At 43.2% G+C, this 15,759-nt stretch overlaps 1 protein-coding gene across 4 annotated transcripts in view; it reads left to right on the top strand.

The window, feature by feature from the left end:
* Window positions 1-15,759, top strand: part of LOC106588196 (sodium bicarbonate cotransporter 3) — a 76,549-nt gene that overhangs the window by 25,757 nt on the left and 35,033 nt on the right. For all 4 annotated transcript variants that reach the window (XM_014176951.3, XM_045709202.2, XM_014176953.3 and 1 more), the window contains exons 2-3: window positions 2,298-2,379; window positions 4,178-4,315. In XM_014176951.3, the coding sequence (XP_014032426.1) occupies window positions 2,298-2,379; window positions 4,178-4,315 (220 nt within the window). The remainder of the gene's footprint in view (window positions 1-2,297; window positions 2,380-4,177; window positions 4,316-15,759) is intronic.

Below are 15,759 nucleotides of genomic sequence, written 5' to 3'. Positions count from 1 at the left end.
CTTGTCGTTATGAAAAAGTATAAACACAAAAGCAGTCTGGTGGTCCAAAATAGCAAAACTGTTGTATTTTAACACTAGTAAACCCATTTGTTTCAAAATGTATCTAGCTAACCAGGCAACTAAAATCAACTTTCTAAACAATATTTTGGTTAGTTTCTAGCTTGTTAGCTAGCTAACGTTAAGTTAGCTGGCTAGCCATTTCAAATAATGACCATATATATATCATATAGCTGGAAATGTCTTAACTTTAGCAAATTTGTAATCATTATTACAGGAAAATAAACTCACGACAAGATCATTATTTACAAGTTAAGGGTGAGCTAATTACAGAAAATATCTTACGGTTGTGAGTGTGATTAAATAAAAGCAGGTCATTCTACTGGAGAATTTTAGAACTTGGACACTGTCTCGTTAGCCTAACGTTATATCCTAATTTGACTTTGGTGCAGGTCCTGTTGTTTTTCACATTACCGCCTCTGTTAAACACACAATATCAAATAAAATCTGTTTATTTGTCACATGCACAGGATACAGAAGGTGTAAACGGTACTGTGAGATGGTTACCTGCATAGTGGGGTCTTTTGTTTAAACATGTAGTTAGCTAGCTAGCTAAACAATGAACCATAATCCCAACTCATAACGTTACTATCCTGCATGAATCTACAGGTAGCTAAAGCTAACCAACTAGGTTCAATGTTAGTTAGCTAGCTAACATTAGGCTATAACTCGCAATGCAAATGGCTCTGAGATATGAATGATATTACTACACAGATCATACATGTAACATTAGCTAGCAAGCCAGCCAGCTAACGTTAGCTAGCATAACAGTACACTTTAACCTGCAATGAAAACAACTTTCAAATATTATTATTATTATTTTTTTTTAAATGTATAATATCTAAAAATGTAGCTAGCTAGACTCTTTTACACGTATACATGGATGAACGCTTCTCCCGGTCTGTCACGGATGTCCTTAGTTTGTAGAATGTAATCTGGAGACAGGTGTTTTATACAACAGCTTTTTGTTTGTTGTCTTTTCGACTCCGTCTGCATATTTGCAATCAAACACCTTAATTTTATCCTTCTCCTTAGCTATCATACTCTGCTTCCACCGAACATTTCACTGATTTCAAAACTCTGCCCTCCAGAAAGTGGAGAGCAATTAGCAACACATTTGCAGTTCTTTGTGATATCTTTCAGAAATGAGTTAGAAAGGATTACCTACACATACTGAGCAACTCATGTTATAGACGGAAACGTGTTACATGGCAGACCAATCTGAACTCATCTCTCGGCATGTCCAGTCCATCCGTAATCTCAGCCAATCGTGGCTAGCGGGAAGGTTCCTGGATTTTTCCGTGGCTAAACCAACTAGGCTCGTAATTTAACAATTTTATTTGTATTTACAGATGGCACACAAGTTTGCTATTAAGGCACATGAAAGTTCACATGTTCCAGAAGGCATTTATGCCAAAAAATGCATTCTGTAAGAAAAAAAAAGGATTATGTTCAAATGCCTCTCCTGTGAACAAGTCACATATAGGCCTAACCCCCTAGTGTAGGGGTATTCAAATCTTACCCTATAAGTTCCGGAGCTTGCTGGTTTTCTGTTCTACCTGATAATTAATTAATGACACCCACCTGGTGTCACAGGTCTAAATCAGTCCCTGATTAGAGGGGATTTTCTTTTTTAAGCAGTAGAACTGGCTTCGAGGTCCAGATTTGGATTTGAGGGCCCTAGTGTACCTCACAACAAAGATCTCCTGGAACACGCTTGTGATAAAGTACCATTACCTTTCCTCCAGAGGATGGAAAATATGAATCTCTAGCCTCGTATGACCATCCTGATCTCACGAGCGTACGGTATTCTGTTTTGCTGCACGGATTCTGTTAAATGAAGCAAAACAAGAGTGCAGTGGTCAGGATGGTGGATCAGGCTAACATTTCCTAGCCCAGGTGCAGGAATACTGTCAAATAGGCCTAATCCCGAAGACAATACATAATAATAGATATTCCTGAATCCTGAAATCAAATCAAACACACTGAAATGCTGTGTGTCAAAGCAGCTTGTTCTCTGCAAAGGCACAAAAAGCTGTTGTTCCTGTTGTTCTTTGAATATCAGACAAACATCCATGTTGTTGGTAATTTCGGTGGTACCTATACTAATGGCTGGAGGTGCTGTGATACCAGTCTGGTGGTCTTAAAAGTCATTTTTATACGCCTCTGGCTCAGTCGCGGTTTCAACTGTCCGTTTATTGGTCCATTAAAGGCCTAACATCTCTTTCCATCTCTCTTAGGGTCTGGACGAGGAGGCCATCATTGACCTCGGGAAGACCAGCTCCACCACCAACACCAACTATGAGACGGAAGACCTGGAGAGTAAGTCTAGTTTAGACTTCTTCCCTGGTCCATACAGCCCTACCAATTTACTGTACCTTTGTGTATGTCTATGCCTGTGTGTTAATTCCTGTGTGCAATGTGTTGGAGAAATGGTGTGCCAGTGGAATTGGCTCAATTCAATCAATTGCATTGAATTGAAATGGAATTGAACTCAACCCTGGTTCCAGTCAGCCTCTGTGAAAGTACCAGTTTGTGTACCTGGCTTTATTACTGTTGTGTCTAGATGCCTGTTTTTCTGTCTATGTGTAGATGATTCCTGTCCACATTATAGGCCTAGATACGTGCTGTGAATAGAAAGAACAGGTGTTGCTGGTTTTGTTTCTCAGGGGGCCTTGGCAGATTAAAGCCAGCCCCAGCCTGGCTCTCCTCACCTGCAGCTTTCCAGAAGGGTATGTTCATTTGCCAGACAAACATGAGCCCACTGACATATGGCAAACGTAATTGAGCTTAACTGTCGTGTACGCCTTTATTCAAGTCCAGCTGGATACTCTGTGTTGCTGGTTGGACTATCCGGCTATATAAAAAATAAAAAATAAAAAATAATTTCCCCAAATTAGCGTCAAGCTTTGGTTTCAATTTCAAAAGGACTTCCAATGGTATGATATGCTCTCCTGGTGGGCAAAACTGGATGAAATTATGTCATTGCAACCAGATACTGGGTATAACATAATTTCACAGTTTTGCCTGCTGGGATAGTATCAGCTGTGATATTGTAGTCGTATCACATGAAAGTACTGTGCATATGACACGGTGGTGTCTCCTTATAACCCAAACATTCTCTGCCTATCTGACTTTGATTAGCTGCAAATCTGTCCTCTGATTATCTGGCCTGTCTAGGTAACAAAGCTAGCATTCTCTCTCTGAGCTGTACATTCCAGGGGATTTCAAACACGACCTGTGATTATCTCTAATGGGTACTTATCTCTAATTGACTAAGAGAGTAATAAATGGTCAGTAGACTGTCTATGGTTATACAAAACAGTATGATGAGTAACTTTGTATTAGAGGTCAATGTGTATGTCATGAAATGAATGACTACTTTCAATTTATGTTGGAAAATCAAAATAAACAAAAACTGAGATACAAGGTTTTCCCAGGAAGCGGGCGATATTTGAGTTATAATTATTTTAGAAACAGAGCTGGCAGCGAGCCAGTTGTTATTGAAACCAATCCTCTGTGGTCCTTCTCCTGGGAACGAGGCAGAGACAGGAGAGGGTTTTAAAGGAAGTGTCATTGCGGCTCACGTCTGGAGAATGCAGCTAGCAAATAACATCATTACCACATGTACTGTATTCCCCAGGCCTGTGTCTGTCCTCTCTCTCTCTCTGTAGTTTGTCATTCTCTGTCTCTCTCTCTCTCTATCCATTATCCCTCTCCTTTCCCCTGTTTTGTTTTTTGTATTTTTGCCTCTCTTTATTCCTCTCAAACACTATATCCCTCTCTCTATCACCCTTCTCTTTTTCTTTGTATATCCATCTGTTAGACTCATGTCTTTCTCTTATCTTTTCCTTTTCCTTCTCCCCTTCTCTTATGTCTTGTTTTCATCAGCTCTCCCAGAGTATCTCTCAAATCAAAGTAGAATGACTTATCCTCCCAAAACGTCTATTGTCACAGAAAACTAGGACATTTGCATTTCAGAGCAAGAATCCAACAAACTGTGAAAATAAACAAATATTAAGAAAGTGATGGTATTTCTTCCAGTCTAAGTAGGTTATTCACAGGAAATGGAGCCTGGTAATCTGTAAATCTCTCTCTGGTTTGGTGTGGTGTGTCTCAGGCCACAGGGCGGTCTATGTCGGGGTCCATGTGCCGCTGGGCCGGGAGAGCAAACGCAGGCACCACCGCAGAGGCCACAAACACCACCGCAAGAGGCGGGAGCGGGAGGAGGACCGCGAGGAGGAGGACCCCACTTATGGTAACTAACTTCTACCTTTAAGTCCAGTTAAAAGCATCAGCTGACTGTTAGAAATGTTAGTGGAGGTGCTGACTAAAGGAATAGTAAACTTCAGACACTTTATAGGCTGACAGAAATTGCTGACAACAATTTAATAGGTTAACAATTTTCATCCATTAAATTGTTGGGAGCATATATAGAGTGTGCGACTTTCTTTCTTTGTTTTTACGCAACAAACTTCTACCTTCCTTGATGCTCTTTATGCATCTCCTCATGCAATTGAATAAATGTGTGGTGGAACATATGGCTAAATAGACTTAAATCTATGTTGTTACCCTACATACAAGTAGGCTATCATGGGGTAATTTGGATAAAGAGTCAGGGCTTTTAGTGTCGCGCTAATGTACCGGTAGACATAATCATAATGTATTGGAATTGTGTCAACGCAAACCTCTCACCACAAATTCAGCTGTTGCCATTAAACATTTTCCCCCAAATGATTTGTAACAATTTACTTATTTATTGATATTTCTTAATTTTCACAAGCATCCCCCCCAAAAAAATGACAACTAAGATAATGCCCCTTTTATCCCCCCTTCCCACACAGAACATCACTCCCCCCAACACATACACAGAACAACATGCTACTTGAGAGTGCAGCATACCCTGCCCATCCCACAAACACCCCCTCCACCCAGTATTGGCCTCAATTATGTACAAAATAACAAGACAGAGTGTCCTCAAAATCAAATAATAGCAAATAAATGAGTCAACACAAATACAATATACACTCACCGGCCAGTTTATTATGTACACCCGTCTAGTACTGGGTCGGACCCACCTTTGCCTCCAAAACAGTCTGATACAAGGTGTCGGAAATGTTCGTTCCTTGGTATCAAGGGGCTTAAAGTGTGCCAGGAAAACCTTCCCCACACCAGTACACCACTGCCACCAGCCTGTACTGTTGAGACCAGGCAGGATGGGTTCATGGACTCATGCTGTTTACGCCAAATTCTGACTCTGCATGATGCAACAGCATTCGTCGGACCAGGCAATGTTTTTCCACTCCTCAATTGTACATTGTTGGTGATCGTGTGCCCACTGCAGCCACTTTTTAGCTGATGGGAGTGGAATCTGGTGTGGTCCTCTGCTGCAATAGCCCATCCAGATCGACGAGTTGTGCGTTCCGAGTTGAAGTGTTATTTTTAGACAGTCGTGGCCAAAAGTGTTGAGAATGACACAAATATTAATTTCCACAAACTTTGCTGCTTCAGTGTCTTTAGATATTTTTGTCAGATGTTACTATGGAATACTGAAGTATAATTACAAGCATTTCATAAGTGTCAAAGGCTTTTATTGACAATTACATGAAGTTGATGCAAAGAGTCAATATTTGCAGTGTTGACCCTTCTTTTTCAAGACCTCTCCAATCCGCCCTGGCATGCTGTCAATTATCTTCTGGGTCACATCCTGACTGATGGCAGCCCATTCTTGCATAATCAATGCTTGGAGTTTGTCAGAATTTGTGGGGTTTTGTTTGTCCACCTGCCTTTTGAAGATTGACCACAAGTTCTCAATGGGATTAAGGTCTGGGGAGTTTCCTGGCCATGGACCCAAAATATAGATGTTTTGTTCCCCGAGCCACTTAGTTATCACTTTTGCCTTATGGCAAGGTGCTCCATCATGCTGGAAAAGGCATTGTTCATCACCAAACTGTTCCTGGATGGTTGGGAGAAGTTGCTCTCAGAGGATGTGTTGGTACCATTCTTTATTCATGGCTGTGTTCTTAGGCAAATTGTGATTGAGCCCACTCCCTTGGCTGAGAAGCAACCCCACACATGAATGGTCTCAGGATGCTTTACTGTTGGCATGACACAGGACTGATGGTAGCGCTCACCTTGTCTTCTCCGGACAAGCTTTTTTCCGGATGCCCCAAACAATTGGAAAGGGGAAAAATGACTTTACCCTAGTCCTCAGCAGTCCAATCCCTGTACCTTTTGCAGAATATCTGTAATGGCTGTTGAAGCAATGAGACCAAGGTGCAGCGGAGGATGTGATCATCATAAGGAATTTTAATAAATGAATGAATACTACAAACGAAACACACGAAAAGAAAACGACAGCCAAACAGTCCTGTCAGGATTTAACACTAAACAAAAAACATTCACCCACAAACCCCAAAGAAAAAACAGGCTGCCTTTGTATGACTCTCAATCAGCAACAACGATCTACAGCTGTTCCTGATTGAGAGCCATACACGCCGAAACAAATTAAACCACCAACATAGAAAATGAACATAGAACGCCCACCCATGTCACACCCTGGCCTAACCAAAAACAGAGGAAAAAAACCCTCTCTATGGCCAGGGCGTTACAATATCAGTCTGTCCCTGATGTTTTTCCTGGAGAGAAGTGGCTTCTTTGCTGCCCTTCTTGACACCAGGCCATCCTCCAAAAGTCTTCTTCTCACCTGCCTGCTGCCATTCCTGAGCAAGCTCTGTACTGGTGGTGCCCCGATCCTGCAGCTGAATCAACTTTAGGAGACGGTCCTGGCGCTTGCTGGACTTTCTTGGGCACCCTGAAGCCTTCTTCACAACAATTGAACCGCTCTCCTTGAAGTTCTTGATGATCCAATAAATGGTTGATTTAGGTGCAATCTTACTAGCAGCAATATCCTTGTCTGTGAAGCCCTTTTTCTGCAAAGCAATGATGACGGCACGTCTTTCCTTGCAGGTAAACATGGTTGACAGAGGAAGAACAAGCACCACCCTCCTTTTGAATCTTCCAGTCTGTTATTCGAACTCAATCAGCATGACAGAGTGATCTCCAGCCTTGTCCTCGTCAACACTCACACCTGTGTTAATGAGAGAATCACTGATATGATGTCAGCTGGTCCTTTTGTGGCAGGGCTGAAATGCAGTGGAAATGTTTTTTGGGGATTCAGTTCATTTGCAAAGAGGGACTTTGCAATTAATTACAATTCATCTGATCTCTCTTCATAACATTCTGGAGTATATGCAAATTGCCATCATACAAACTGAGGCAGCAGACTTTTTTTTGTGTCATTCTCAAAACTTTTGGCCACGACTGTACACTGGATTCGGAAAAAGTATTCAGAACCCTTGACTTTTTCCACATTTTGTTACATTACACCCTTATTCTGAAATGGATTCAATCATTTTTTTCCCTCTTCAATCTACACACAATACCCCATAATGACCAAACAATAACAGGTTTTTAGAAATGTTTGCAAATGCATTAAAAAACAAAACGGAAATATCATCTTTACAAGTTTTCAGACCCTTTACTCAGCACTTTGTTAAGCACCTTTGTCAGTGATTACAGCCTCGAATCTTGGGGAGGGTTGCTGCACAGCTATTTTCTGGTCTCTCCAGAGATGTTCGATAGGGTTCAAGTCCTGGCTTTGGCTGAGCCACCCAAAGACATTCAGAGACTTGTCCCGAAGCCACTCCAGCGTAGTCTTGGATGTGTGCTTAGGGTCATTGTCCTGTTGGAAGGTGAACCGTCGCCCCAGTCTGAGGTCCTTAGCACTCTGGAGCAGGTTTTCATCAAGGATCTCTCTGTACTTTGCTCTGTTCATCTTTCCCTCAATACTGACTCGTCTCCCAGTCCCTGCTTCTGGAAAACATCCCCACAGCATGATACTGCCAACCCCATGCTTCACCGTGGGGATGGTGCCAGGTTTCCTCCAGATATGACGCTTGGCATTCAGGTCAAAGAGTTCAATCTTGGATTCATCAAACCAGAGAATCTTGTTTCTCATGGTCTGAGAGGCCTGTAGGTTCCTTTTGGCAAACTTCAAGCAAGCTGCGATGTGCCTTTTACTGAGGAGTGGCTTCCATCTGGCCACTCTACCTTAACTCTTACATCTAGATGTTCCGCTAGCGGAACACCACTCCAATATCCAATGATAGGGCGTGGCGCAAAATACAAACTCCTCGAAAATCCGAAAACTTCAATTTTTCAAACATATGACTATTTTACACCATTTTAAAGACAAGACTCTCCTTTATCTAACCACACTGTCCGATTTCAAAAAGGCTTTACAACGAAAGCAAAACATTAGATTATGTCAGCAGAGTATCCAGCCAGAAATAATCAGACACCCATTTTTCAAGCTAGCATATAATGTCACAAAAACCAAAACCACAGCTAAATGCAGCACTAACCTTTGATGATCTTCATCAGATGACACTCCTAGGACATTATGTTATACAATACATGCATGTTTTGTTCAATCAAGTACATATTTATATCCAAAAACTGCTTTTTACATTAGCATGTGACGTTCAGAACTAGCATTCCCACCGAACACTTCCGGTGAATTTACTAAATTACTCACGATAAACGTTCACAAAAAACATAACAATTATTTTAAGAATTATAGATACAGAACTCCTTTATGCAATCGCGGTGTCCGATTTTAAAACAGCTTTTTGGTGAAAGCACATTTTGCAATATTCTGAGTAGATAGCTCACCAACACGGGCTAGCTAATTTGACACCCACCAAGTTTGGCACTCACCAAACTCAGATTTACTATAAGAAAAATTGGATTACCTTTGCTGTTCTTCATCAGAATGCACTCCCAGGACTTCTACTTCAACAACAAATGTTGGTTTGGTTCCAAATAATCCATAGTTATATCCAAATAGCGGCGTTTTGTTTGTGCGTTCAAGACACTATCCGAAGGGTAACGAAGGGCGACGCGCGGACGCGTATCGTGACAAAGAAATTCAAAATATTCCATTACCGTACTTCGAAGCATGTCAAACGCTGTTTAAAATCAATTTTTACGTGATTTTTCTCGTAAAAAAGCGATAATATTCCGACCGGGAGACGTCCTTTCCGTTCAAAGACTCAAAATCTAAAATGGACCCGTCTCATTGTTCTCAGATCGACCACTTACCAAATGCGCTACTGTTTTTTAGCCAGTAACTGCAGAGTCATCATTCAACGTTCTGGCGCCTTCTGAGAGCCTATGGGAGCCTTAGAAAGTGTCACGTTACAGCAGAGATCCTTTGTTTTGGATAGAGATGACAAAGAAGGCCAAGAAATGGTCAGACAGGGTACTTCCTGTACAGAATCTTCTGAGGTTTTGGCCTGCCATTTGAGTTCTGTTATACTCACAGACACCATTCAAACAGTTTTAGAAACTTTGGAGTGTTTTCTATCCAAAGCTACTAATTATATGCATATTCTCGTTTCTGGGCAGGAGTAATAACCAGATTAAATCGGGTACGTTTTTTATCCGGCCGTGAAAATACTGCCCCCTATCCATAACAAGTTAAAGGCCTGATTTGGTGGTGCTGCAGATATGGTTGTCCTTCTGGAAGGTTCTTCCATCTCCACAGAGGAACTCTGGAGTTCTGTTGGAATGACCTTCGGGTTCTTGGTTACCTCCCTGACCAAGGCCCTTCTCTCCCCCGATTGCTCAGTTTGGGCGGACAGCCAGCTCTAAGAAGAGTCTTGGTGGTTCCAAACTTCTTCTATTTAAGAATGATGGAGGCCATTGTGTTTTGGGGGACCTTCAATGCTGCAGACATTTTTTGGTACCCAACAAACCTGCCAAGAGAGGGCCGCCCACCAAAGCTCACGGACCAGGCAAAGACGGCATTAATCAGAGAGGCAACAAAGAGACCAAAGATAACCCTGAAGGAGCTGCAAAGCTCCACAGCGGAGATTAGAGTATCTGTCCATAGGACTACTTTAAGCCGTACACTCCACAGAGCTGTGCTTTCCAGAAGAGTGTCCAGAAAAAAAGCCATTGCTTCAAGAAAAAAATAAGCAAACACGTTTGGTGTTCGCCAAAAGGCATGTGGGAGACTCCCCAAACAAATGGAAGAAGGTACTCTGGTTAGATAAGACTAAAATTGAGCTTTTTGGCCATCAAGGAAAACGTTATGTCTGGCACAAACCCAACACCTCTCATCACCCGAGAACACCAGTGAAGCATGGTGGTGGCAGCACCATTTTGTGGGTATGTTTTTCATTGGCAGGGACTGGGAAACTGGTCATAATTTAAGAAATGATGGATGGGAAATTCTTGAGGGAAACCTGTTTCAGTCTTCTAGAGATTTGAGACTGGGACGGAGGTTCACCTTCCAGCAGGACAATGACCCTAAGCATACTGCTAAAGCAACACTCAAGTAGTTTAAGGGGAAACATTTAAATGTCTTGGAATGGCCTAGTCAAAGCCCAGACCTCAATCTAATTGAGAATCTGTGGTATGACTTAAAGATTTCTGTATACCAGCGGAACCCATCCAACTTGAAGGAGCTGGAGTTTTGCCTTGAAGAATGGGCAAAAATTCCAGTGGCCAGATGGGCCAAGCTTATGGAGACATACCCCAAGAGACTTTAAACTGTAATTGCTGCAAAAGATGGCTCTACAAACTATTGACTTTTGGGGGGTGAAGTTTTCTGCTCAAGTTGTCTGTTTTTTTGTCTTATTTCTTGTTTGTTTCACAAGAAAAAATATTTTGTATCATCAAAGTGGTAGGCATGTTGTGTAAATCAGATGATACAAACCCCCCCAAAAATCAATTTTAATTCCAGGTTACAAGGCAACAAAATAGGAAAAATGCCAAGGGGGGTGAATACTTTCACAAGCCACTGTACTGGACAGGTGTGTACCTTTCCAAATCATGTCCAATCAATTGCATTTACTACAGGTGAACTCTAATCAAGTTGTAGAAACATCTCGAGGATGATCAATGGAAACAGGATGCACCTGAGCTCAATTTCGAGTGTCATTGCAAAGGGTCTGAATACGCATGTAAATAAGGTATTTCAGTTTTTTATTTTTAATACATTTGCAAACATTTCTAAAAACCTGTTTTTGCTTTGTCATTATCGGGTATTTTTTGTAGATTGATTAGATTTTTTATTTATTTAATCCATTTCAGAGTAAAGCTGTAACGTAACAAAAAGTGGTAGAATTCAAAGGGTCTGAATACTTTACGAATGCACTGTACACTACATAACCAAAAATATGTGGACACCTGCTCGTCGAACATCTCATTCCAAAATCATAGGCTTAATATCAATTTGTTCCCCCCTTTGCTGCTGTAACAGCCTCCACTCCTCTGGGAAGGCTTCCCACTAGTTGGAACATTGCTGCAGGGAATTTCTTCCATTTAGCCACAAGAGCATTAGGGACGTCGGGCACTGATGTAGGGTGATTAGGCCTGGCTCGCAGTCGGCGTTCCAACTCATCCTTAAGGTGTTCGATGGGGTTGAGGTCAGGGCTCTGTGCAGGCCAGTCAGGTTTTTCCACACCGATCTCGTCAAACCATTTCTGTGTGGACCTCGCTTTATGCACGGGGGCATTGTCATGCTGAGGAAAGGGCCTTCCCCAAACTGTTGCCACAAAGTTGGAAACACATAATCGTCTAGAATGTTAATTTATGCTGTAGCGTTAAGATTTCCCATCACTGGAACTAAGGGAACTAGACCTAACCATGAAAAACAGACCCATTCTATTTTTCCTCCTCCACCATACTTTACAGTTGGTACTATGCATTCAGGCAGGTAGCGTTCTCCTGGCATCTGCCAAACCCAGATTTGTCCGTCGGACTGCCAGCTGGTGAAGCGTGATTCATCACTCCAAAGAACGTGTTTCCATTGCTCCAGCTTCAAATGGCGGCAGGCTTTACACCACTCCAGCCGACGCTTGGCATTGCACATGGTGATCTTAGGCTTGTGTGAGGCTGCTCGGCCATGGAAACTGATTTCATGAAGCTCCCAACGAAGTTCTTGTGCTGACGTTGCTTCCAGAGGCAGTTTGGAACCGAGGACAGACGATTTTTAATCGCTGTGCGCTTCAGCACTCGCCGGTCCTATTCTGTGAGCTTGTGTGGCCTACCACTTCACAGCTGAGTCGTTGTTGTTCCTAGATGTTGCCACTTCACAATAACAGCACTTACAGTTGACCAGGGCAGCTCTAGCAGGGCAAAAATTTGATGAACAGACTTGTTGGAAAGGTGGCACCCTATGACCGTGCCACGTTGAAAGTCACTGAGCTCAGTACTACTGCCAATATTTGTCTATGGGGATTGCATGGCTGTGTGCTCGATTTGATACACTTGTCAGCAACGGGTGTGACTGGAATAGCTGAATCCCCTAATTTGAAGGGGTGTCTACATACTTTTGTATATATAGTGTATATGGACACAATCCAGTTGTTCGTTCTATATGTTCCGTTCTTATCCCTTGCTTGCTAGCTAGCCAACTAGCTACGGCTAACACAGTCACTACCTCGACAGCCAGAATAACAGCAAAGTAGCTGCATTTGCGTTTGTTTAAGCTGTTTTCTAAATCAAATCTCAAATCAAAGTTTATTTGTCACGTGCGCTGAATACAACAGGTGTAGACCTTACAGTGAAATGCTTACTTACAGGCTCTAACCAATAGTGCAAAAAAGGTATTAGGTGAACAATAGGTAGGTAAAGAAATAAAACAACAGTAAAAAAGACAGGCTATATACAGTAGCGAGGCTATAAAAGTAGCGAGGCTACATACAGACACCGGTTAGTCAGGCTGATTGAGGTAGTATGTACCTGTAGATATGGTTAAAGTGACTATGCATATATGATGAACAGAGAGTAGCAGTAGCGTAAAAGAGGGGTTGGCGGGTGGGACACAATGCAGATAGCCCGGTTAGCCAATGTGCGGGAGCACTGGTTGGTCGGGCCAGTTGAGGTAGTATGTACATAAATGTATAGTTAAAGTGACTATGCATATATGATAAACAGAGAGTAGCAGCAGCGTAAAAAGAGGGGTGGGGGCACACAATGCAAATAGTCCGGATAGCCATTTGATTAACAGTTCAGGAGTCTTATGGCTTGGGGGTAAAAACTGTTGAGAAGCCTTTTTGTCTTAGACTTGGCACTCCGCTACCGCTTGCCATGCCGTAGTAGAGAGAACAGTCTATGACTGGGGTGGCTGGGTCTTTGACAATCTTTAGGGCCTTCCTCTGACACCGCCTGGTGTAGAGGTCTTGGATGGCAGGCAGCTTAGCCCCAGTGATGTACTGGGCCGTACGCACTACCCTCTGAAGTGCCTTGCGGTCAGAGGCCGAGCAGTTGCCGTACCAGGCAGTGATGCAACCAGTCAGGATGCTCTCGATGTTGCAGCTGTAGAACCTTTTGAGGATCTGCGGACCCATGCCAAATCTTTTTCGTTTCCTGAGGGGGAATAGGCTTTGTCGTGCCGTCTTCACGACTGTCTTGGTGTGTTTGGACCATTCTAGTTTGTTGGTGATGTGGACACCAAGGAACTTGAAGATCTCAACCTGCTCCACTACAGCGCCATCGATGAGAATGGGGGCGAGCTCGGTCCTCCTTTTCCTGTAGTCCACAATAATCTCCTTAGTCTTGGTTACGTTGAGGGATAGGTTGTTATTCTGGCACCACCTGCCCAGGTCTCTGACTTCCTCCCTATAGGCGTCTTGTTGTTGTCGGTGATCAGCTGCAACATCGAGAGCATTTTCCATTACTTCTCAAAACTACCACTGTTGTGTCGTCTGCAAACTTAATGATGGTGTTGGAGTCGTGATTGCCATGCAGTCGTGGGTGAACAGGGAGTACAGGAGGGGACTGAGCACGCACCCCTGGGGAGCTCCAGTGTTGAGGATCAGCGTGGCAGATGTGTTGCTACCTACCCTCACCACCTGGGGCAGCCTGTCAGGACGTCCAGGATCCAGTTGCAGAGGGAGGTGTTTAGTCCCAGGATCCTTAGCTTAGTGATGAGCTTTGAGGGTACTATGGTGTTGAACGCTGAGCTATAGTCAATGAATAGCATTCTCACGTAAGTGTTCATTTTGTCCAGGTGGGAAAGGGCAGTGTTGAGTGCAATAGAGATTGCATCATCTGTGGATCTGTTTGGGCGGTATTCAAATTGGAGTGGGTCTAGGGTTTCTGGGATAATGGTGTTGATGTGAGCCATTACCAACCTTTCAAAGCACTTCATGGCTACAGACATGAGTGCTACGGGTCTGTAGTCATTTAGGTAGGTTGCCTTTGTGTTCTTGGGCACAGGGACTATGGTGGTCTGCTTGAAACATGTTGGTATTACAGACTCGGTCAGGGACATGTTGAAAATGTCAGTGAAGACACCTGCCAGTTGGTCAGTACATGCCCGGAGCACACATCCTGGTAATCCATCTGGCCCCGCATTCTTGTGTATGTTGACCTGTCTTAAGGTCTTACTCACGTCGGCTACGGAGAGCATGATCACACAGTCACCTGGAACAGCTGATGCTCTCAGTGTTGCTTGCCTCGAAGCGAGCATAGAAGTGATTTAGCTCGTCTGGTAGGCTCGTGTCACTGGGCAGCTCGCGGCTGTGCTTCCCTTTGTAGTCCGTAATAGTTTGTAAGCCCTGCCACATAAGACGAGCGTCGGAGCCGGTGTAGTATGATTCAATCTTAGCCCTGTATTGACGCTTTGCCTTTTTGATGGTTCGTCGCAGGGCATAGCAGGATTTCTTGTAAGCTTCCGGGTTAGAGTCCCGCACCTTGAAAGCGGCAGCTCTACCCTTTAGCTCAGTGCAAATGTTGCCTGTAATCCATGGCTTCTGGTTGGGGTATGAACGTACAGTCACTGTGGGGACGACGTCCTCGATGCACTTATTGATAAAGCCAGTGACTGATGTGGTGTACTCTTCAATGCCATCGGAAGAATCCCGGAACATGTTCTGGTCTGTGATAGCAAAACAGTCCTGTAGTTTAGCATCTGCTTCACCTGAACACTTTTTTTATAGACCAAGTCACTGGTGCTTCCTGCTTTAATTTTTGCTTGTAAGCAGGATTCAGGAGGATAGAGTTGTGGTCTGATTTACCAAATGGAGTGCGAGGGAGAGCTTTGTACGCATCTCTGTGTGTGGAGTAAAGGTGATCTAGAATTTTTTTCCCTCTGGTTGCACATTTAACATGATGGAAATTTGGTAGAACTGATTTAAGTTTCCCTGCATTAAAGTCTCCGGCCACTAGGAGCGCCGCCACTGGGTGAGTGGTTTCCTGTTTGCTTATTTCCTTATACAGCTGACTGAGTGTGGTCTTAGTGCCAGCATCTGTCTGTGGTGGTAAATAAACAGCCACAAAAGTATAGGTGAAAACTCTAGGCAATAGTGTGGCCTGCAATTTATCACAATATACTCTACTTCAGGTGAGCAAAATCTAGAGACTTCCTTAGATTTTGTGCACCAGCTGTTGTTTACAAATATTCACAGACCGCCCCCCCCCCCTCGTCTTACTGGAGTGTGCTGTTCTATCTTGCTGGTGCAGCGTCTATCCCGCTAGCTGAATATCCATGTCGTCATTCAGCCACGATTCCGTGAAACATAGGATATTACAGTTTTTGATGTCCCATTGGTAGGATATTCGTGATCGTACCTCGTCTAGTTTATTGTCCAATGATTGGACGTTGGGGAGTAGTATTGACGGTAA

This window comes from Salmo salar, chromosome 27, assembly GCF_965601325.2.
Source record: "Salmo salar chromosome 27, fSalSal1, whole genome shotgun sequence".
In the NCBI taxonomy this organism is placed as follows: domain Eukaryota; kingdom Metazoa; phylum Chordata; class Actinopteri; order Salmoniformes; family Salmonidae; genus Salmo; species Salmo salar.
The sequence above is the reverse complement of the archived record's forward strand: the minus strand, read 5'-3'. Positions and strand labels throughout refer to the sequence as shown.